The following is a 24,747-nucleotide window of genomic DNA, read 5'->3' on the forward strand; positions in this document are numbered from 1 at the left end:
ACACTGCATGGAAGGTTGGATTCGAAGTCGTGAAAGAGAAGGATCTGGCGAAACCCCCTTCAAAACCATGGTGGCAGAGGTTGAAGATGGGAAGGATTGCTTACTGGAGAAACCATATCTTGGTGATTCTGCTATCTTGGACTGGGATCGCACCTAAGGGTGTTGTCGATGTCCATGAGATGCTATTCGTGACCATTGATTACCTGGCCAGAGGTGGGAATACTAGGATTTTCACTCCGATGCACATGATCCTCTGCAGGAAGCCGGAATCCTCACCTTCCTCCTCTTAGTGTTTTGTTTGCTTAGATTATCAAATCAAATTCCAATCTTGAAGTTTCAAAGGGGGATTGGGATTGGGATTATTGCAGACGGAGGTACCCCTGCCCTCTCTCTGGTCTGTTACTTTCTTCTTCGCCCCTCCCCTTTTTTTATGTTAATTTTTTTTCTTTTTCATTATTATAATCTTCAATGTAGTTGTTCTTCGTCTTTTAGTTAATTTTCTATTTGGGAGCATGGCAGGGCTTCAACACCCTTATGGTTTTGAAACCTGCAACTCATCTTCCCCAATCGAATTGGGGAAGATGAGTTGCAGGTTTTTTTCTTTTTCCTTTGTAAGGATAATTTTATCCATTCACCTCTTTTTTTTTTTTGGGTTCTTTTTAGAAGAACAATTCCGTCAGTTCAAGTCTAATTTTTAACAGTGTTAGTCATGAACTAACGGAATGGGCTTATTTGTTACCGTTTGCAAACCTCAGGGGGGTACGCAGAATTTTCCAAAACTGGGGTGAAAATATCTTTTCGTTAAACCTCAGGGGTGGTATGTGTAAATTCCCCTTTTCTTTTTTCCAGACCTTTTCAGTGATTTGGGGTATTTCAATCCCTGTTTATTTGATTTCTTTCGAGAATATCAAAAAGTAAACCCAAAAAAAAATCAGAGAAGGATAAACTGAATATGGGTTTCCAAAGAAATTCCACCCTGTTCATTTGTTTTCTTTCGAATATCAAAAAGTGACCCCCAAAAAAAAAATCATAGAAGGATAAACTGAATATGGATTTCCAAAGCAATTCCACATATTAGCTTCTCTTGGAAAATCTGACTCTTTTCATCGCCAGGTCTTCTAAATCTCGGTTAAATTTGCAGATCTACAAAAAATTATTTTTGTTTACTCTTATTTTGCTATCACACTTGGACAGAAAACCATCTTTGGATGTTCAAAACTATAACAATTACCTGCAACGAAGAATTCTAATTGAAAAAATTGAACCGTCATAAATAAATGTGAAACGAAAACTCTTATTCAATTTAAGGTAGCACAAAGGGGGGGAAGCAGATCTTCAACACGATGACCATCGAAATATCCTCATCTCTATATAACAGAATTCTGATGCCTAGGGCTTAAAAAAAACATGGGAACACTGGATCACCAAGCAGGGAGAGAAACAAAAAGGTATACATGCTAGTGCTTCTACGCGAAGTTGAAATCCTAACAAAGCTTCCTGTGACCGTTAGATCCCTCCCCTGCTCCCAGCCAGAGCCATTCTCCAAGTTGCAGAGCTTGTGATTTGATTATCAGAACTTGAAGCTCTCCAATGGTGGGAAGGAGGGAAGGTGATGAACGGAGAGAGGGAGAGGAAAAGTCGATTTTTCCTACGTGTTTTTTTTTTTTTTTTTTTTCCTGCGTTTTGGGTTTAGAATCTCATCGGGTTGGGAGTGACCCGGAAGCCAAATCGGGTTGGACTTCATGAAATGGAGTAATTCAATCTCCACCACAAGATCTTGTAATGTCATGTGTCATGCAGGGAAGGTGGTATTGCCAAATTAAAGAATTGGAGAGGATTTTTATTTTATTTGAATGCAGATAACGCCTATTATCGAAAAGAACCCAAAATCTAAAGAGTTAATTGTTAAACGGTCTTAATTTGTTTACCCAAAAAAATAAGTCTTAATTTTGAAACACATATTTTACCCATTTGATTTAAATAGCTCAATTGGTTTTGATACATGGTTTCGGTTTGGTTTTGAAAGTTTAAAAAATCGGTGAATTAGATCTGGAATTGGGCCGATGATTCATATATGAATTGACTGATACCAATCCCCATTTTTGGCAATTTGATACAGTCAATTTCCGAAGAAAAAAAACTCCAGAATCATTATCAATTTATATCGGAATCAACTGATACCAACCCCGATTTTTGGCAATTCAATATAGTTGATTCTGAAAAAAAAGAAAAACTTCATAATCGTTGGAATATTCTCGGGATCTATCAATTTTAGGGCTTTTTAAGACGATTCTGATCTGATTCGAATCGAAATCGACAATGCCCATTTCCGTCACCGTTGCCCAATTTTAAAACCTGAGCACACCAGTTATGTGTCGTGGAATGGTGTCATTTTGTGTGAAGAGATAGAGGGAGGAAGTGAGCGGGGTTTTAACAAATGCCTCCTTTGAAAATGTCTATTTGTCCAAATGTCTCTTTATAATTTTTTAAATTGCAAATTCTCCCTTATTTTCAAAAATTGTAATATTTTGATCTAATTCGTTAATTTGAGATTTTAGATGTTAGTTTTAAAGAATCTAATGATCAAAATACCCTTCTAATAAAAGCCACCAAAATTAAAAAAAATCAAATAATCAAATTGCCCTCATCTAAAATCTAAAAAACCCTAAACGAATTCAATACCTCTCTTAAATCTAATCTTCTTCAACAATTAGGGTGCATGTAATGAACTTGTGGCTAACTTGGCTCAACCTTCCTCAAACAAAGTTGTAAATTAAGCATTAATGGTTGGTGGGAACTTGCTTTGCTTTTAAAATTAGGCGAAAGAAGGTAGCAATAGTTGCTCTATCATGATTCATGAACAAATTGGACAAACGAATTGTTTAATTTGCAAGTAAAGGATTGTCCATATCCATTAATGAATCAATGAAAGATAACCCCTTTGAAAATCATTCTATCTTTATGCATTCAAACGATCCCTGTCTAAGTGGGATTATTCGCTTTTGGCCATCAGCCAGAAGCCACCGATATGCATCATTAATGCCTAAAAACTGCAAGATCTCGTCTTTTGATTACATTGTGTAAATACACAGAAACTGTTCTTAGTTTTTCCTTATCAATTCGATGAATTTTATATTAGTGTGAAGAGAATCAAGAGATGCAACTAGAAATTGGGGATAACAGAGAAATACAGAAGGAGAAGAAGAAGATTTGAGGATATTTACATTTTGAAGACGGCTTGAATACTTTCTTCACCTTCCGCTGGAACAAACCGACATGTCGGATCGGACACGATTCTTAAGATTTATAAAATTGAATTGAACAAACAAATTAAACAGATAATCCTAAAGCGTGTTACAGATTTCAAATTAATCTGAAGCACAGGAAAGGAAAGAAACACATACCTAATAGTTGAAGAAGATTGGATTTCAGAGACGTCTAGAAATCTCTTAGGGGTTTTTAGATTTTTAGTTTCAACCTTAAATCATTTGGGGAAGATGAGGGCAATTTAATCATTTTTTTTGTAATTTTAGCGGCTTGTTATCAGAAGGGCATTTTAGATATTATATTCTTTAAAACTAACATCTAACATACCAAATTAACGGATTAGACCCAAATGCTACAATATTTTGAAAGTAGAGGGAAATTTACAATTAAAAAAATTGAAGGAGGGCATTTGGACAAATGGGTATTTTTAGGGGGACATTTGTTAAAAACCCAAGAGTGAGAGAGTGTGTGTGTGTGTGATGTACCCTCCCTTAGGAAGCAGTTCAGAGAACTTTTTTCCTTTTCTTTGATAGGCCTTAGGAACAAGGAGCGTATGAACTGGGCTCTAGCTAGATCAATCGAATGCCAGGCACGACCCGTTTTATGTATAAATGTTTGAGCTCAGTCTATTATGCCCAAACCTAAACCAATATCTTATAACTGGACTGAACCCCATTTTGTGGTGGTAAAGACTGAGGAGTGAGGGCTGAAGCTGTTGGACCTGCAAAGGAGAAAAGCTACACGCCCTCCTATTTAAGTAACTAAACATTAATAGGCAGAGAGATAAGGAGGGGAAAGGAGAGTCTTAATTAATTTGGTTCACATTATCAGTTTGATGAGGTCATCTGAGTTGCAGTAGAGTGGTGGTGGATGTGTTGGAGCTTGGAACCCACCAAAATCCGACAATCACGTACAGACGCTTGTTAGATTTTTAGGCACTTTGCCTTCTTCACAGAAATTGTATGATTAGTGATTGATTGATGGAGCCATCAAAGGCAATCCAAAATGTTTGGTCTCTGCTATTCTATTCTATTCTATTTAGACACCCTAGGCTGGTGGCAATGGTTGGTTGGAAATGGCCAATTAATGATGGTTTGGTGCACAATGGAGTCCGGGTCTCTCTGAACACAGATATTTAATTATAAGCAAGTAAGCGCGCATGCGCGCATAAATAGATCTCAAACTAGGAGGGTCAGTGAATCTTTGATGCCACAAAGTGTTTAATTGCCTACTCAGTGGCTAGCATATATGTCCTGCATGCCATTGGAAGATTCAAAACCATACTTACTACTAGTAGGTCCCTCCATAAGAATGTAGCCAGCCTCGTGTAACTCTCTTCTTAATTTCAGCAATGAACAAACTGGTGCACCGAACGGATCTGGCTCTCCTCCAGCCATGGTGGAAGCCGGAGTCTTGGGTCCCACCTGTGTAATGATCAAAATTCTCCTTGTTATGCTGGGCTGGACCCTAGCTCCCGCCACAGTTCGAGGAGAGCTAAATTGGCACTGAACCCATGTGGATTTTAAGCTTAAGAAATAGAGTTATAGAGAGATGCAAATATATATATATATATGAATTGTAGACTCATAGTTGAGGATTGGTAGAGAATCTCTACTCTAATTAAGTAGGACTTGGAGGATCTAGATCTTCTATGGCGTGGGCTGCCCGTCCTGCTGTGCTGTGCAGACACAAGGCGGTGCACATTGATCGCCTTACCCCTGTCCGAGCGCCTTACCCGAGCGGGGGTAAGGCGGTCATTGCACGTAGCCCTGTGATTGAGTAGCACAGGCAGGATAAGGTAGCACACCGTAGAAGATCTGCGTTGGGACTTGGAGGAATGAGAATAGAAATTGAGTCTGGCAGTTGTAGCGGCGAGATACAAGAGGTTTCTCATGTCAAGTATGATAGTTGCAGCGACGACTTAATCTGAGTCCGACAATGGACGATCAAATTCTAAAAGTCAATCGATATAATTATTCGGATTAATTGAAGCAACTGTGATAGAAGGGCCAGTTCGCCTAGTTGTGAAATGTGAAAGAATTCCTCCTTCACCATGACTTAAGGAAAACTAGTGGAACTCTACTTCTCTACTATTGATAAAAAGATACTAAACTTTGTTAAGCGATGGATTCACTAATTTTAAATTTATGGTTTGACTATTCATGCATGATTGGGAAATTGGGGATGAGGAAGAATCTCCCTCCCTCCCTCCCTCCCTCCCTCCATTAGTTGCAATGGTTGTCAAATCTTTTTTCTTTTTTTGGGATAAAAAATGGTTGTCAAATCAAATGACAGTAAAAGGTATCCAGGATATTTATTAAAATTTGACTTAAATACAAGAATGGATAAGTACTGTAATTTTTTATTGGGTAGGTACTTATTCTTCTTTATGAAATTTGATCAAGTAAATCACCATCTGAAGATGTGGCAATCATTCTCCCTCTTTACAAGTTGAGAGGAACAGAGTCACAGATAGAGAAAAAAATAAAATAAAATAAAAATATGTATATAAACAAAAAAGGAGGTCAAAATCGAGGATGAACCAATGAAGCTTTTTAAAAATTGGAAGTCAATGCACTTAGAGCACTAACTCATAATAATTTCTCCTAATTTAAATAGGTTTTATAGAACATTTGTGGCCCCTAAAAGTTAAGGCTAACATGGGGTGGAAGTCATAATTATATGATGCTATTCCATAGAGGAGACCATATATAGAAGCTTCTTATTGTATGGTTTATTTATTTATTTATTTTTGAAGATCTCTTGCAATGTTTGTTGAATCCATCCAAGTCTCTCTAAGGTGTATACAAATTCGTTCATGAGTTGTAAATAAGGCTAAGTAGGAGGTAGAGCACGTCAGGAAATAAGGGTGTGGGAGGGAGATGATAAGGTTGGTTAAGTGAATGGGTTGTGGAGATGGTGGAGGTGGAGGTGGAGGAGGGTGTCTCCATTCTCCACTAGCTGTAAATTAAATGAAATGATGGAAGCTTTGAAATCTGGAATCTAAAATGGGTGGGTTTGTTATTATGGAAGTGGGAAGGGTTAGTCCAACTTTTCATTGCTTTTTCAATAAAGAACCTACTAGGTTTTTGTGGCCTCCATATATTTTTATATTTTGTATTGGTTTGTGACGTTTTAGTCTTTAGACATCCTCTTCTCCAGTCTTCTTTTCTTGTTTTTTTCAGTGTTTGATGCATCCATGTACCAAATCTCTCTTTCTCTCTCTGTTTTCAACTCTGAAACGCCAACATCATCCTCAACCCACCAACCATTTGTTAAGTCATGCTCTGGTGGGTGGGTGTGTGTGTGTGTGTGCGTGCGCGCTTGAGAGAGATCAAAACCAAATGGTTAAGGAATTTCAGTTTTGAGTTGGTTTTTGTTTCGGTTGGTCCTAAGTTTTGACACCCTTACAGGGTACCTACTCTATGGGGGGGGGGGGAGGGTAGGTGAGGATTTTAGGTGCACCTTCCCCTAAAGTTATTAGGAAAAAAACTATATAAGATTATCAATAGGCATTAAAGTAGAAGATAGGAAAAAGAATGATACATGAAAATTTGTAATAGTCAGATTAAACACTCGTTGAAACATACAAATCAACGATGGATACTCGATAATTTGTAGTTTCTTTGCAAATACTATGTCTATACTTTTTCTAAGTTTGTCTATTGTGTGATCAAATTTTAAAATTACAAGCAATTGGTTACAATTGCAAAGAAGCATAAAATAATAAACATATAACTACCACAATAAAATTTCCATAAAAGAGAAAAGAATTATATGTATATATGTCACAACAAATAAGTTATTTGACCCCAAAAAATTACATTAAAAAAAAAATCTTTCTCTTTTTTTTTTTTTTTTTTTGGGTGCAATTCAAGGGCCCATTGGCCATCAACCTCAACAAGACCCCACAAGGAGGCAATGAGGGGACCCACAAGGGGTCAAATATGGTATCCAAAGGCTCCACTTCTTGGAAAGCAATTAAATGTGGACTAGGTGTTGCTAAGGAGACTTGAACCACCGATCAAGCTCCTGACGCAGTTCTCCCAAGGGAGTAGCGAACCACCAGGGCAAGCCTTGGATCGACAAATAAATCTTTCTCACTTCAACCTAATTGGAGCAAGCAAATAGAAGCTGGTGAAATGCATCTACCAGTACTCTAGGAACTGCTGAAGTAAATCTCTCTCTCTCTCTCTTTAGTGTACTAGGATTTAGGAGCCTATTCTTTAGAATAAAAAGAGTCCAATAGTGTGTGGTCAATGACACACACTCAAGAGCAAAAAAAATCTCACTAAAAAATTAAGAGGCATTCAAATCTTTTCAATAAAAAACTAAAACATACAAATAACTATATCATTAAATTTATTAAAAAACATATAACAATAAGTAATTAAATTTAATGTTAAGTTTACATATATTTCAATAAAAAAGAGTTAAAGAACGAAGTCGTTTCAATAAAAAATAAAAACTTAATGAAACTATTTACAGCCATTTAAAACTGAGACTGTCGAAATCGTTTACTAGACGATTTGGTTTTGGTTTTACTTAAAAAATCTTATATAAAGCCCAAACCGTTTAACACCCTTATATACCCTTATCACAAATTTGCAAATTAAGTAAGAACTTGAAAAATAGATCATTCTTCATTTCTTTGATTCAACAATTAATATTTTTTAGGAAATTATTGTCTCGCTAGGGATGATTTACCTGGTCATGAGTTTTTTTTTTGTTTTTTTGTTTTTTATAGGAGTGCTCTTAAGACTTAAAATTTATACATCCTCACATATTAAAAATTTACACAAATAAATACTCCAACATACTTTTTACTATTGGCCAATAAAAATCGATTGGTTCGGTTTGAATCAAACTGAACCCTTATTTGTTTGGTTTAAAATTAAGATTTTATAGAACTGGTACAAATCAAAACAAATCAAAATGATTGAATACACCAATCAAAACTGAAAACCAAACTGAATCTGATAAAACAAAAAAATTGAGACTGGACCAATAGTAACCTGATAAGAAATTGAAAATTAAAAAAAAAACTAGGATATTCCCGTCAAGTTCCTTATGTATACATGTAAACCCAAAATCAGACTGGATTGAGCCCGATAATCATCCGATTTGATACAAAAAGTCTGATAAAAAGCTAGACTGAATTTAATTGAAACCGATATCGACCAAAATCGAAACTTATCTTAACGGTTTGGTTTTAACTTGGTCCAAATCTAATAAAAACCAATAGCAAACCAATTGATTGACACCCTTAGACTTATGATCTTCCTGTCAACCAGGCCTTTCTTTCTAAGCGAGAGGACCTTATTGGATCAAGGGAATCCTGAACCTACGTTTCCAACCCACTCCTAGGGTGATAAATAAAAATAATTGAAATAGAAATAAAAATAATTTATTTTGTAGATGTATAGTTAATGTCCCATTGGGCAGTTAACCGGTAGACAACACCCATAAAAAACATAAAAAAGAAAAAAAAGTAAAAAAAAAGTCAAGCTTGATGAGGTCAATATCCAGTAATCCAGAGTTGAAAAAAAAAAAGAAAAAAAAAATCTCAGCCGTCCAATGGCCAATCTCTATGGAATGAGCTATGAGGGTTAAAAAAGTATTGAAGGTCAACCAAGAAACAGGGGTATTCCGGTCAATACAGCGCGGACGCAACAGTACAACACGCACCATGCACCACTACGGTTAAAAAAACAAAAGAAGAATCCCTGCAACCAACTCCACTCCACTCTGTGCGTCTAAAGCGATCAACTCCACGTTTCACATCCTAATATTCCTCCAATTTTCAAAATAAAATTACAAAAGAGGACAAACATGGAGAGAGCTCAAAACGTCACATATTACATTTGATTCAGTGTTTTTTTAAAACCCAAAATTGTGATTCCATTTGGATAGGATAGGATAGGAATCAACGTTTAAAATTTAGAAATATCCAGATCGAAATCGGTCAGAATTGATTTAAAATTGGTGGAAATCGAGCAAAAATCCCTGAAATACTAGTCTCCGTATAACGTTGGTTCGATCCAGATCCATTGGAATCGGTTGATCCAATTTTTCAAACCTTGATCAGAATCTCGGCCCAATTTTTTATTGGCTGCAATCGAGATTCCAATCAAAATTGTTTTTAGGACTCAAACCCTTGACCTCTAGGTTACAATAGAGACACCTTAACCGTTGAACCAAGACCCACCCTCATCTTCCAAAATAAATTTAAAATTCAAATGTTGTCTATGTCAAACACAAGAATGGCAAAATGACTATCCTACCCCTTTAAATGATTGACGTGATCGTTCCCATGTGTCTAGGCTTATTAGTATGTTCCGAAACAGAGAACAATCGCCCAAATATAAATTGTAAACTTCTCAAAACAACAAAAAATAATGAAAGTCAGCCTAACTCTAACTCGAAAGAGGCGACGGGGCGACCATTTTTAAGAAAATTCAAGTTAATAATATCTTTAATATATATTATTACTTTTTTCGGGGTGAACCGGTGGAGGGTTTGGAATGTAATTTTGGTACAGATTTTGGAGATGTATTTAATTTGTGGGGATTCACAGTGTCAAGGGTCACGACTGCCATTATTATCTAACACGTGTTAGTCAACGGTTCCATGATAATCCAACGGCGGCTGCATAGGGGCACAACCCCCAAACACCGTTGGATTTCTCCCTTTTGACTTCAAATTTATTCCCCCACCGCCACCACCCCCTTACTTTATTGAACAACTTTCGTAATAGTTAATTACGGCCCATGCCCCTCCACCCCCTTTAGTCAACGCTTACACACGCACAAAACGCGAAATCCATTTTTTTTTTTATAAATTTAAAAATCATTTATAAAAATTACAATTAACCAAAGGAAAGTACGTAACTACCCAAACTATGAAAGGGGAAAAAAAGGTACAGAATCAAATAAAAAGAGGGCTTTGATGAGATTTTAGAAACCAAACCCAAAAGTCAACGCCTCACCTTCGCTACTTCTTTTCTCCGCTGACGCGTCTGCATCATCATCCCTCGTTTTGGTTCTTCCCAGAAGAAGAAAGCAGAGAAAATCGAAGAAGCATCACTAGCAATGAAAGATCGGCTCTAAAGTCTTCAACTCCATATAGGGTTTTCGTATTTCTCTTCCTTCTCTGGATCCGTCTCGATGGGTAATGGTTTTGGGAAGCTCAGCGTTTGCTTCTCCGGTGCCGGAGGAGCTCCCCGTCGGAACGACATGGCTTTCGTGATTTCAGAGCCTCTGGATGAAGGTCTTGGCCACTCTTTCTGCTACGTTCGTCCCGATCCCTCACTCTTTTCTTCATCTAAAGTTCATTCCGAAGAGACTACAACCTTCCGCTCCATCTCCGGTGCCTCTGTAAGTGCCAACACCTCCACCCCTCTCTCTACTGCTTTTGGCGATCTTTACTCCTCTAATTGTCTCGATCGTCCTGCCGCTTTTGAGAGTTCCAATTCATTCGCTTCTATCCCCCTCCAACCAGTCCCCCGCTCTTTGTTCAATTCTGGTCCCTTGCCCGGTGGTGGTAGTGTCTTTTCAGGACCCCTCGAGCGGGGATTCATGTCCGGACCCATCGAAAGGGGATTCCTTTCGGGGCCTCTCGATCGCGGCTCCATCTTTTCTGGCCCTATGGATAAAGGGGCTGATCAGTTCCAGAGGAGTTTCTCCCACGGTGGTAACGCATTGAGGCTCCGATCCAAGAAAGGTTCTTTGATGAGGGTTTTCTCCAGAGCCATCGCTAAGACCTTTCGTGGTGGCCGCAACTCCATCGTTGTTCCGGGAGTTAAAAGGGTTGCCTCCGTTAAGGAATCCGACTGGATTGCTGGGTCCGATAGGAACGGCGAGAATCTAATCGTTAGCAGTACTAATCTGAGCAGCGAAACGAGCTTGGATGATGACGATTCTTTGGGGAGTCAGAATCTTCAATGGGCTCAAGGGAAGGCCGGAGAAGATCGAGTTCATGTAGTCATCTCGGAAGAACATGGTTGGGTTTTCGTTGGGATTTATGATGGATTTAATGGTCCTGATGCTCCTGATTATCTTCTCTCTAATCTTTACACTGCTGTACATAAGGAGCTCGAAGGCTTGTTGTGGGATGATAAACACGATACCACGAATTCTCCTGTGGCGGATTCTTGTTTGGAGAAGGAGAAGGCGGAAGTTTCGATTCAGACGGACCAGTCTGATCATATTAGGACTGAGAATCCGAATTGTGCTGATTTTGGTTGTTCTCAGTGTGTCCAGCCTGAAACTAGTCCCTCCGGAGGTGGAGATGTTAACACCAGCTTGAATTCGAATTTAAAGAGGAGGAGAAGTAGGAAGAACTCGAGGAATAGATTTAGAGGAGCAGCAAAGAAATGGGACGAGAGTCAGAGGAGGTGGAAATGCGAATGGGACAGGGAGAGGTTGGAACTCGACCTCAGGTTAAAGGAACAGTTGAGCCACCATGTTTCCGAAGATGGTATAAATCACTCGGACGTCTTGAAAGCTCTTTCTCAGGCTTTAAGAAAAACAGAGGAAGCCTATTTAGAGATTGCCGATACGATGGTAATGGAAAATCCTGAGTTGGCTCTGATGGGCTCTTGTGTTCTCGTGATGTTGATGAAAGGAGAGGATGTCTACTTGATGAATGTGGGTGATAGTAGAGCAGTCTTAGCTCAGAAAGAGGAGCCCGACCTGTGGATCGGAAAGGGTCCCCAAGACTTGGAACGGATCAATGAGGAAACTTTGCATGATCTTGAAGCATTCGATGGTGATCAGCACTACAAGTTACCCAGTTTAACTGCTGTTCAGCTAACTCTGGACCATTCCACTTGTGTGGAAGAGGTAAAACCCTTAAGCACATCCTTTGTGTGTTTAGCAATCCTTCGCATATATGATTTTGTATGTTTGTGCTCTCCTTTGGGTTAAGCAATTCCTTGACTTAAATTTACTCTGCATTTCAGGAAGTCCAGAGAATAAAGAATGAACATCCAGATGATGCTTCTGCTCTCTTGAACGATAGAGTAAAAGGTTCCTTGAAGGTCACACGAGCTTTTGGAGCTGGCTTTCTCAAACAGGTACCCTTTCCATCATCATTCTGATAAGAGTAGTAAAACTAAAAGAGGAGAATAGGAAGTGGGAAGAAGCTGCCTTTAGGCCTCTGCTACATGAGGCATAATTGTATGTTGGAGTCTCCCACTCAGTTGTTAAGACCTCATTCATGGAAGAAAGTCTGGTGGATCTTTGGGTTTAAAGGTCCACTGCAATGGGAACCTTCGAACTTTGGGTTCATCAAATCCATAATGTATGACATGGTTCCAATGGATGTTACAGAATATCCTGTTGCCTTCGAATTTGGTATTCATTTACAGATTTAGTATATGATGGCAAACATATGATTTTTAAATGTTTCTAATATTTATAAGCAACTCCATGATCAAATAAGGAGCTTAAAGTTCATTTCTTTCACATACCAAGTTAGATTAGATAGAGGTTTAGCCATTTTTTTAACACATTAGCTCCTTGGGTTTCTGCAGCCAAAATGGAACAATGCACTCCTGGAGATGTTCAGAATAGATTATATAGGAACTTCTCCGTACATCACCTGTTGCCCATCTCTCCACCACCAGAGACTCGGGCACAAAGACAGATTTTTGATATTGTCATCTGATGGGCTCTACCAATATTTCACCAATGAAGAGGCAGTCTCACAAGTCGAACTCTTCCTTTCTTTGTCACCCGACGGAGATCCAGCACAACATCTTGTTGAAGAGGTCTTGTTTCGTGCAGCAAAGAAAGCTGGTAAGTCCTGAATATGTACTCAAAGGAATAAGGTAGATGTAGATATCAAATCACCCAAACTGTAATTAACTTGAGATTGTTTTTGGTTTATCACAGGTATGGACTTCCATGAGTTACTTGAAATACCACAAGGGCATCGTCGCAAATATCACGATGATGTCTCTGTCATTGTTATCTCTTTGGAGGGAAGGATATGGAGATCAAGTGTGTAAATAGGAGTCCACAAATAGAAAATATAGTCTCATTCACAGGAAACTTGAGGCCCTCATTTTTCCCCCCTTTTTTGTTCTTTTTGTTTACCATTTTCCTATATTTCCCCATTTTCTTTTTTCCCAAAGCCACCTTGTAACATACCAATTGAAACTTCGGGGAGAGACAGAGAGAGAGAGTTGTAGTTGTGTAAAGATGTAAAAACCTGCTTCTTGATTTTAAGCGGTTGTAGAAAATTGTAACTTTCCAATAAAATGGGACTCCTTAAAAAAGTTCCATTATGAAAAGTAATTATTAAAAGAGTGACCAATTGGTCCTGACTCCTTATGCCTCTTTCTTCTATTTGCCAATCAGGTTTTTTTGTTTCTCAGTTGTAATCAGTAACATAAGAGAGGAGACACAAACAAGCTAGCTTCAAATTTTTTTTTGTAATTTGGAATCAAATTGCTGACAGAGTGAGCATGGGAAGATGATAACTAGTTGGTGAACTAGCAGGACCGGCTAAAGCATTTTGACTCAAGTAACTGACCTGCTTGGAATAATATTATCAGGTCAAAATTTATCTTGGTTATCTCCATGGAGGGACACTCAGAAATTGGAACTTAAATGCAACTTAGTGCAAAAAAGTAATGTTCTGAGAATAGAATCAATCAATATTCTGTTTCAAGAGCCACTCAATTCAATTCCTATATTCCATATTATCTTTTTTACCAACTGCCTTATATTCCTCAAGTAAATTAAAATTGAAAAGCTCTCATAGATAAGAGATAACAATATTGAAGAAGCATTATTGCCTTGTGTAATACATACCTCCACTGTGAGGAGCAGCATGTCTACTACAGAATCAATACAAACACTATATATAGACTCATCACTTTAAGTGATGGGTTTGATTGTTTTTAATTGTTAGATTCTAACATATAAGCTTGAATGAACTATTAGGTGGAGGGGATCTTGCAAATGGGTGTTGGTTAATTTAAGAACCAAGATGATAGACTGGTCAATTGGTTTAGCAATAGATATTTGGTTTTGAAGAGAAAAGGAAACTCTAAATCTCCTGTTGATGCAGTTGGAATCAGGATCAAGAGTCAAAGACAAGGATTGTCAATACCCAACACTTGCTTCTTCTTTTTTTTTTTCTTTTCTTCCTAAGTCTGAACATATCAAACCCCATTGTTTGAAAAGTGAGAACAGAAAAGGACATTCCATGTCTAGTTTGAAACAAGAAAATTATGAATCCATTGAGTCAACCATGGGCTCCTGCCTCCAACGAATTTGGTTTTCCAAATTGTGTAGGAAGCTATTGGAAAGTGGTCGATTTCGCTGGGTTTTTTTGAATTTATCTCCTTAAGTTGTTAGAAAATGACAGGGAAGTTGTTGGCTTTCAGGTTAGATATGTATGAATATATCAACACAATTAGTTTTAAGTCTATATAGTCAATTAACAAAATTGTGACGTATTCTTCTTGACTTCTTCTTGGATTATATATGTGAGGTTTGCAACATATTTAATTACTCCTTTAACAAAATAAAAGAATTTTGGGAACTCAACAATGGAAAACTCGTTACAAATTATGTGAATCCGGTTGGATATTTTGAACTGTCATGATCAAGGCTTGAGGCTTGAGCCTCCTCATTTCAAAATTCTATCTAGAGCTGTGATGGGATGGTCCTCCGATACACATTTCCAGTGTGAATATATGAAAAATAGGGAGAGGGTTTTCTAAGTATGTGGCATAGTAGAGCGCATCAATGAAGAGCGACAAAACGGTTTCATATATAACGTGTTAAAGAGGTAGTTACACGTGAGGAAAGGGTGTTAGTGTATCGTCGACATCGACGATGGGCTTAGACTTGAGAGAATCTTTTCCCATAGAAATAAAATGACTTAAAAGGAAAATTGTAATTCTCCGATCAAAGTTTAATCTATGAGGTTGACCCCAAAAATTAAAAAAATAAAGATACAATAATTAATTTCAAACGGAAAATTGCCACTTCACAATCAATGACGATAAGCTTTCTCTTGACAGTCCACAAAAATTTTTCACACGATAAAATGATCTAACAATTCTAATTGTTAAATAGACAGAGACAGTTTCTATAGGTTGTTCGTTAAATTTGAGATTCAAATTCAATCATATACTCCCTCATTAAATTCTTTTTTTTTTTTTTTTTGATAGAAAATTCTAATTGTTAATAGACAGAGAAAGTTTGTATAATACACAAAAATGCAAAAACAAACTTGCAATCTTGCATATCATACACAAAAGTGCGTACCATACACAAAAGCATATATGCAAATATTGAAAGTACAGAACATAAAACAAGCAAACACAAACAAAACACAAGGCCAATTTTAATGTTGAAAACCCTTCAATGAGGGGGGAAAAACCATGGGGAAGATTACAAAGTTTCTCTTCTCAAATTTTTATCCAAAACTTGATATTTACAACAAGAACAAGGGAAGAGTAATACCACTTGGAAGAAATATAAGGTTATCTCACAAGCATCAACAAGATGACACTTTCCCAACTCCAAAAGCCCTCAAAAAATATTTCTCAAAAGCTTGGAGAACCAAACAAAGACACTAGCACCGGTTATCTTGGTCTGTCTATAATCCTTTGGTCAGAATCTAAAGATATTCGTAGTCATTTCCTAGTCAGAATATAAGATATGATCCTTTAAGTTTTATCTATGTTACCTTTTTTTGTTTTTTGATAAGAAGATTTTATTACCGGGGGAACAATGTTCCAATATAGTCAGCATACAACAGAAGGGAGGAGGAGAAGAAATCCAACATAAAGAATGTTGGGAAGACTCAGCAAGTGAAGCCATAGAGTCTGCCACAGCATTACCCTCCCTCAATGAATGAGATAACCTAACACCATCGAACAACGAGACCAAATTGAAGCAATCGTTAATGACTATCCCAATTCTCCAAGGAGTAACATCTGTTTGACCACTTAGAAGACGCATCACAAGAAGTTTATCAGTTTCAAATATGACCTTTCTTAGATTGAGAGAAAGTGCTAGCTTTAATGTCTTCTTAACCGCCAAAACTTACCTAAAGATTAGTTTCATTGCAAAGAATCAAAGAAAAAATTATAAAAAATGAAATACCCAAATGCATTCATGGTGATTCAAAGAAGGATTGTGAAGTCGAATCAATTCAATTCTTCTTAAACCATGCCATGATGAAGATATGTCGGCAGAAAAGCCATACTAGAAAAAAAAAATAAAAGAAAACTTCTATTTAAGAGAATACTATCTGGGCATGTGTGGTATGCTATCTTTGCATCTAGACATAGGGGTGGACGAAATGACTACCGCATTTCTGGAAAATTCTGCCTTTCCATGGAGTGCAATGGTCATTTCGCTCACCGGTATGCCTGGGCCTAGAGACGCCACACCGCATGCACCAAGTAGCATTCTTTCTCCTCTTATTTAAATATTGTGAAAGTAAAGGAAGGTATTAGTCAAACTGACCCTGACACCATGCCCCTCGGGCATAAGGTTTGGTTTTTTGTGAAAGCTCGCATTAGGTCACTTTCAAGAAAGTTTCATAACAGCGCATTTCATTGCAGCAAACAAACTACTCTTCATGAATGCTCCTCTGTTCTATATCTACTTAATATTTATTGGCTGCCCTATATTCATTCTCAACCTGTGGACATGAAAAATTACTACCATTAGGTATGTAACGTTGATCAGTCATTTAAGGGACGCATGACATGGAATTTAATTTCGGTATCGTATTAGATCGTTAGGACCAATTTAGTACAAATACAGTAAAAAAAATGAAAATTTTAACAAAAAAAAGTGCCTTTTTGATCTGGAATCAGACCGATTCAATCGATGCTATCAATATCAGGATCTGTCCCCTCCAGTTCTTTGTCCGGTCCAATTTTTCCAGTACCTATAATAAAAGGGGGGGTGCACTGACCACCCTACCCCTGTCCGAACACTCTACCCAGGTGGGATCCACCTCCCCTTATTATAGGCACTGGGGGAACTGGGTTGAGCAGGGAATTGGAGGAGATAATTTTCCATCAATATCAATATCGGTATTGATATTGACAATGACCCATCTGATACCCAATACCGTGTTTTATTTCCTTGGATATATCCATGCCCTTCTAAGGTCTTGTTTATACTACAAACATAAGGATTTATTTTCGAGGACCTAAAAACACATTCTTAAGAAACTCATAAATATGCGGGTAAAGCACACGCACTCCCCTATAATGCACCCAATATTCCTCGTACCCCCCCTAAGCGGCTCAATATTCCACGTACCACCCTTGCTTTACACCCCAAATGCCAGATAGGTCCAATCCGTTAAATACCACCGTTAGATGTCAAAATTTTGACCATTTTACCCTTTGCTCCATTTTCTTAAATCTGAAAAGACTTAATTACCCTCACTTATTTGTTGCCCTAAACTAATTGAAAATGACCATTTTACCCTTTGTTTTATTTTTATAAATAAAAAGACCTAATTGCCCTCATTTGTGTATTATCCTAACCTAATTTGAAAAGACTATTTTACCCCTAAATACTTGTTCCTAAAAACCCCAAAATGCCCTCATCTTCCCCAAATCATTATCTTCTTTTACATACCCTCCACCACCACTGCCACCCACCATTGGTTTTGGGTTCTAAGACAAATGAGAGAAACAGAGAGCAGCAGAGTGAGGGAGCAAAAGAAAAAAGGAGCACTGAGACGAGAAAGCTCGAAGCTTCCCTGAGCCGGGGTAGAAGACTCTCGTCCGACATCGTCTTCTTCTTCTCCACTTATCCTTCTTTTATTTTGATTTCTTTTCTTACCATCTCCATCGCATTTCTGAGACCTACCAAATCCATTTGTTTTTTGTTTTCCCATCTTTAAACCCCAATCTCCAATACCCTATTCTCCCTTCTCCATCTACAAACCCATCTCCGAGAGATGAAATCCCTCTTCTAATCTCCACCAATCCCACTTCTTTATCTTCAATTCCTATTTTCTAGTTTTTATTCCATATCAAACCCCACCCATCTCTTCTCTTTCCACTCAACCAAACCCAAATCCAACACCGGAAACCTTTTTTATTTTCTCTTTGAGTACCCCAATCCCATAACCAGAACTCCATCGTCCCATCTTCTCCCTTCTCTCATATTCTTCACCCCTTTTTTATTTTAAGTATTAATATGTCTGTAATAATCCTCAGTCACTGTTACTTGAAATTTCTGCAATCGAACGTGGGTCTCCATTCATCTTCTCAGCAAAGGTGTTCTTCGTCTCAGTGATCGGTTGTTGCAAGTGTCGGATCGAGGAGAAGCAGGCTTGCAGGGTTCCAGATTTTATTCAAAAAAGGGTTCCCTTCAGTTCACGGCGGCAGCGGCGGCGTAGGCGGCGGCGATTATCGATTGTCGATTGTCGAGTTGGGTGGCGGTGGTGGTGTAAAAGAAGATGATGATTTGGGGAAGATGAGGGCATTTTGGGGTTTTTAGGAACAAGTATTTAGGGGTAAAATAATCTTTTCAAATTAGGTTAGGGTAATACATAAATGAGGGCAATTAAGTCTTTTCATTTATAAAAATAAAACAAAGGGTAAAATGGTCATTTTCAATTAGTTTAGGGCAACAAATAAGTAAGGGTAATTAAGTCTTTTTAGATTTAAGAAAATAGAGCAAAGAGTAAAATGGTCAAAATTTTGGCATTTAACGGTGGTATTTAACGGATTAGACCTATCATGCATTTGGGGTGTAAAGCAGGGGTGATACGTGGAATATTGAAAGGTGGTACGTGGAATATTGTACCGCTTAGGGGGGTACGAGGAATATTGAGTGCATTATAGGGGTGAATATGCAAGGAAAGGCAATACCATATCACTCACGGTCAAATACATGTATAGAACCCATTATATATAAACAAAATAATACAATGTATTTAGTAGCAATACAACGGTCAAAATTGTCTTATCATTATTCCACATGGCACAAGGAGATTTGCCGCATTGATAAACTTATCAAGGCCAGACCTTTCAATGAATCTCTTATTATTATTTTTTTTTTATTGTTGATATTGATTTTTTGTAATAACTTGATGACCACTTGCATGGATCGATTAGCCTAAGAGCAACAAAAAAATTATTGCTCAATAATGGTAGGGATTTGGGTTTCATCCTCAAAAGCTAGTCGTTAAAGAGAGGGTGCTCAAGTACCTATTAACCCACTCACATTCCATTTCATATCCAATGTGGGACTATTTTTTCTATCTCATGCTTAGATATCCCAACAATCTCCCCCTTCACGCGGATGACAAACATGTGGAGCCTGAGAACAAACCCCGAGAACCCTCGGTCAAATGAGAATTTTCACACCCTGACTCTGATACCACTTGTTAGGGACTTGGATCTCATCCTCAAAAGCTAACCGTTAAGAAGATGGTGTCAAAATACCTATTAACCCACTCACATCCCCTTTCATATCCAATGTGGGACTATTTTTTCTACCTTATGCATGGATATCCCAACAAATAAAGTGATGGGGTGAATGACTTGATAAGGAAGTCATATCTCTTCCAAAAACTTCACTTGTATTTACCTAAAAACTCTCAAACACTTCTTTTTTAATTTTCTGAATGAATCAAGCTTTCACTTCGCCTTCTCCCTTGATGGTTTTTTATTTTTTCGGTAAACATTCCCTTGGTAATTTAAAATGCATAGATTATTAACCGCAGAGGCACTTGTGTGGAATGTGGCTCTTTACTTTTCCGTTTATGTAATTAGAGTAAATTGATAAATAATTAAAAAATACAATAGAAAAAGGGGAATGGAGTTACATGCATAAATATCACAACTTGTTAAGACTGAGGGTGGCGATGTGCAATTATGCAATATGTAGTTAGGTCATCTCAATAATACATAATTATTAACCTAACAATATAAATATCAATTTGAAATCTATACAAAGATGAAGAGACACATCTCATGACCTTACAATACCTTTCTTTGGAGTTACATGCCATAAAAGCCCCAGAAATTATCATCATGTGTACTTGTAGTAAATTGATATCTAATTATTAGACATACTAAAAAAATGTATGAACAGTATCACAAAAATATAACACATACTTAGTTGAGATTTTTATTTTTTTTTTAATAATATACTTTGTTGAGATTGAGCATGACCCTTTGGGTATTAAAATTCAATATAATCATTAGATGACTAATATAATTTTAATAATCATGTAATACACAATTAATTTATTTCAATACACAATTAGGATTGAAGGGATGATCTAGGCAAGTGTTTTTTTTTTTTTGGGTAAATATTTTCTAGGCAAGTGTTATTGAAGAATAAAATGGGCATTTTAGAATTTTTTGGGGAGAAAATTAAGTGAAAGTTTGTTTCATTGAGGGATATAAAAAGGAAGCATTTCATGGGAGAATTTATAACAAAACATATAGATAGAGATTGAATAAAATTTGCCATCTATGGTAAAGTTCCACCTTACAACGTACAAGTGTTATTTGGAAATTCAAAAATGGAAGGATTTTACTCTAAGTGGTAACCAAAGAACATGCATCTAGTCTAGATCAAGTGAAGAAATTTAAATAAATATATAAAGGGAGAGGTTTTCCCACATTGTTAATATGGGAAGGAATGTGCACAACACCCTAATGGCAATGTAGAGAATGGTATCATCCATTTGGACCCATATGAGGCAAAACATGAGAGAAAGAGGATCAACTCGTAAACCCTACATCTCATTATGTGAGAAGATGCATGTTAGAATCTGCACTCTGGCATCGTGATTTTCTTTTTTCCATAAATAAATTAATTATTCTATAAAAATTGTTTTTAAAATATTATATTGAATTTGTCTACATTAGTCAAAGTCAACGAATTGCACGTTGTATTAGGCAACTGCAACATTATAGAAGTAATATCATAATCATAATGAAGTATTTTTACCAATATATATATATATCATAATGGAGTAAGAAAGACTCAAGCGAGGGTTAATTTTTTATAATTCAAAAAGTCTCAAGTCTTTTGCCAAAAAACAAGAGAAAGAGACTGGGAAAGCTGAGAAGAAGAAAAAAAATTGAATTTGACTCTCATTGTATGTGGAAGGTTACAGGAAGATTCATGGACGAAAAAGACCTTTTAAATCAAGCTAATTAGAATGGGTCCCAGATCAGTTCAGAATAGATGGGAACCGGCAAAAAACACCCCATCCCCCTGAACGGCTAAAGCCCTAGTTGTCTTTGGTATGCGTTTTAAATCGATTTTGCTATTTTTATCATCCAAGAATGCGAAATAAATTTAGAATACATATCAAACGCAGCCCTAATTTTTGTACAGAATCAGTCTGATGATTCCAATCCCGAACCAGATCAGCCCAAATCGACTGAACTGATACGGATTTTAAAACCCTGAAACTAGTGTCCCCACCTCATGTTGATGAATGTAAAGGTTACAGCTAAAGTTTTGATTTTTGAAACTATCCTTCGAAAATTCAAATCTTCACCTTCCTCAAATCTTGTCCTTTTTTCTGTTTACCTTACACATCCATCACCCATTGTTTTCTGCTTGTTCTTCCTCTCTCTCTCTTCCCCACAGGAGTAGTTGTGGTTCTTGCTTACGCCAAACAGAAGTTGTCAAAATTCGTTCTTTCTATAACAGTGAACCTTAAACATGTCGATCCTTGGAACCAGAACAACAACCCCCAACCCCACCATCACCAGCAACAACAACAACACCACTAACATGGGTACCCCTTTCTTCCATGAGTTCAAGAAGCAGGCTTCTTTCTTCCTCAGAGAGAAGATCAAGATGGCACGATTGGCTTTGACCGATTGTACCCCTGCACAACTGTAAGTTCTTCTTCTCCTGATGTAGATAGATAGTTGTTTATCTGTATCATCAATCTTCCTTTTTTTCCTTTTGTTGTTTTTTGTTTTTCGAGTCTGTGTTTCATCTAGAGATATCCTTTTGGTTGAGTTTGAAAGATTGACAGAAGATGCTACAAATGAGAATCAATGGGCACCTGACACACGAACCATGGGTTTGATATCGAGGGCTGCTTTTGAAGTTGATGATTACTGGAGAATTGTTGATATTCTGCACAAAAGGTTTGTTTCTGGATTATTTCTCAACTTTTTAAGGATCTCTGTCCTTCCATGGACTACTTCCTATTCTTCTCAAAATTCATATTTTTTTGTTTCTTTTTTTTATTATTATTTCCAGACTGTCTAGATTTGACAGAAAAAATTGGAGAGTTTCCTACAAGGCTTTGATCTTACTGGAACACCTTCTGACCCACGGACCGGAGAGTGTCGCAGAGGAGTTTCAGACTGATAAAGATGTAATTCAGGAGATGGAGAGCTTTCAATATATTGATGAGAGAGGGTCTGTCTTTACTCACTCTGTATTCTGTAATCTGAAAATTCTCTGTTTTTTCCTCTGTGGTTCAGACTTCAGACTCAATATATTGTCCTGATTGTATGGTGTATGTGCACTGTGCAGATTCAATTGGGGCCTCACTGTCAGGAAGAAATCCGAGAGGGTGTTGAAGCTGCTGGAAAAGAGCCAACTCCTCAAAGAAGAGAGGGACCGAGCTCGCAAACTAACTCGTGGCATTGAAGGGTTTGGCAGCTTCAGTCACCGGTCTTCATCAACTGAAGCAACGAGTTTCAGAAACTCTTCCATGAAAATGTATGAGAGGAATCATTCAGAATCTAATGATCTTGAGGACAATAATCAATTCTCCTTGGATTGTTCTGATGAAGGTCAGAAGAATGAGATGATAAAGAAGCAGATTGACAAAAGTCTTAAAGAAAATAAGGCCCCAATGGAGGAAATTACTCCAGAACTCCATGAATGGGACTGCAAAAGAGAGTCAATATCTCTTTTGGATAATCAGAAAGATGAAGTCAATGTGGGATTTTCAATTGAAGAAGATCATCCATTCATCAATTCTGAACTCCAGTTTACCACTTCCCTAACTACTACTTAAGGGAACAAACTCTTGCAAGGGTGTTTTGAGTCCTATCAAGAGCGTCTGAAACCAGTCAAGTGGGATGGACACCTTGTCTGCGAGTTAATAAACATGGGTTTGAATCAGTGAGTTGCTTCATGTTGAGTCTGATTTTTTCTTTACGAGAAAAAGAGATAATGTATGCATGAGTGTCTTAATGTACATTTGATTACAAGAAGAAGAATCAGAACCAATATCTTTCATGGATAACATGTGAGCAAAAATCAATTGATCAATCTTGAATACCAAACTGAGTAATTGTATTGACTTTTCATTAGACTGGTAAAAGACTTTAATTGGTGTCTTAACTTCAATCGTTCCATATCCATTGGTGGTTTGGTTACTTGGGAAATTATCTAAAGATGATTTCTAAGCACTGAAATGATCTACACCCATCAAAAGATCTAGGTGTGGAGTAATCTCAAATGTTCACATTAAGGTGTGGAGTAATCCCAAATATTCAGTGAGGAGTAATCCGCAAAAGCAATGATTCCACATCGGATATGAATAACCTAATGTGAAGACTTACAAGGATTTGTACATCTTCCCCTTAAGGGCAAATTCTACCAAGTCCCAACTCCGAACAGATGGTGGGCATGGCAACTCCGAGTATCAGGAATGTGCGTGGAACACATAGCTGGATGCACAGCCCGATAAAGGGGTGAAAGGAATGATAAAGCAGCCCTTAGCACGTCTAAACAAAACTAAAATACAAAATTTTTAATTTTTTTTTTTTTTATGATATAAATTTAGAAATTGGTGTTGCATGATAAAATATAGATACAGCCTACTTAACATTCTTATATAACCGTTAGTTCCCCCACCATGCAAGCGTTACAGGCACATGAAGAACATGTGTGATCCATTGACAAAAACTGTGACTATATGTTACTGTTTAGATTATTTAACATTTTTTTACTTATTCTTCTTTTAACTTCTAGGCTATGTTTGTTATCAGCTAAAAACTCTGTAAAACGGGAATTTTTCAAACAAAATCTTAATCTTTTACAAAGATTTTTTACCTGCAAATTTAACTTAATTCTAAGCCTGCATTTTGCGCCAAAAGTAACCTACTACTCTTGATATTGCAATCAAGAGACTAAATATCCAATAAAAATAGTGGTGATCCAGTCCAGCTTAAAAGTATTTTCTTTAGGTCTTTCTTCGCCACAGGCCGGAACCAGATGTGGTATTGTCTGTTGGTGTTCCTCACAAGATCCCGTCATTGTTTTAGGTAATGACAAGGGACGAGTCTCTCTCACAACTATGAGTAATGATACTCAGATCTTTCTTATTCCCAGAAGGCTGCACATCTCACTGCTCCTTTAATGTCACCCATTCCCCCCAAATCAGATTCTCAGATTTACCTTTTGATTTCATTATCTCAGAAAATTCCCAAATTTAGTTTGACACCACAAGTCTCTAGCAGCAAGTCATAGGAAA

General features: G+C 37.4%; 2 protein-coding genes across 5 annotated transcripts; both read left to right on the plus strand.

The window, feature by feature from the left end:
- Positions 1-10,289: 10,289 nt before the first annotated feature.
- Positions 10,290-13,594, plus strand: LOC122649436 (probable protein phosphatase 2C 23). The gene is made up of 4 exons (XM_043842601.1): positions 10,290-12,110; positions 12,230-12,343; positions 12,803-13,067; positions 13,164-13,594. Exons 1-4 carry the CDS (start codon positions 10,434-10,436, stop codon positions 13,277-13,279), a joined length of 2,172 nt encoding a protein of 723 aa, XP_043698536.1. The 5' UTR covers positions 10,290-10,433; the 3' UTR covers positions 13,280-13,594.
- Positions 13,595-21,886: 8,292 nt separating this feature from the next.
- On the plus strand, positions 21,887-23,443 carry LOC122651436 (clathrin interactor 1-like). Of its 4 annotated transcripts, none has more exons than XM_043844815.1 (4): positions 21,887-22,141; positions 22,250-22,399; positions 22,515-22,676; positions 22,794-23,443. In XM_043844815.1, the coding sequence occupies exons 1-4, from the start codon at positions 21,963-21,965 to the stop codon at positions 23,281-23,283; spliced, it is 981 nt and encodes a 326-aa protein (XP_043700750.1). In that variant the 5' UTR covers positions 21,887-21,962; the 3' UTR covers positions 23,284-23,443. The 4 variants fall into 4 exon arrangements, with proteins under 4 accessions (XP_043700750.1, XP_043700751.1, XP_043700752.1 ...); XM_043844816.1 differs by having other exon boundaries at positions 22,277-22,399; XM_043844817.1 differs by lacking the exon at positions 22,515-22,676.
- The last annotated feature ends 1,304 nt before the right edge of the window (positions 23,444-24,747 follow it).

Source organism: Telopea speciosissima, chromosome 2, assembly GCF_018873765.1.
Source record: "Telopea speciosissima isolate NSW1024214 ecotype Mountain lineage chromosome 2, Tspe_v1, whole genome shotgun sequence".
Lineage (NCBI taxonomy): Eukaryota > Viridiplantae > Streptophyta > Magnoliopsida > Proteales > Proteaceae > Telopea > Telopea speciosissima.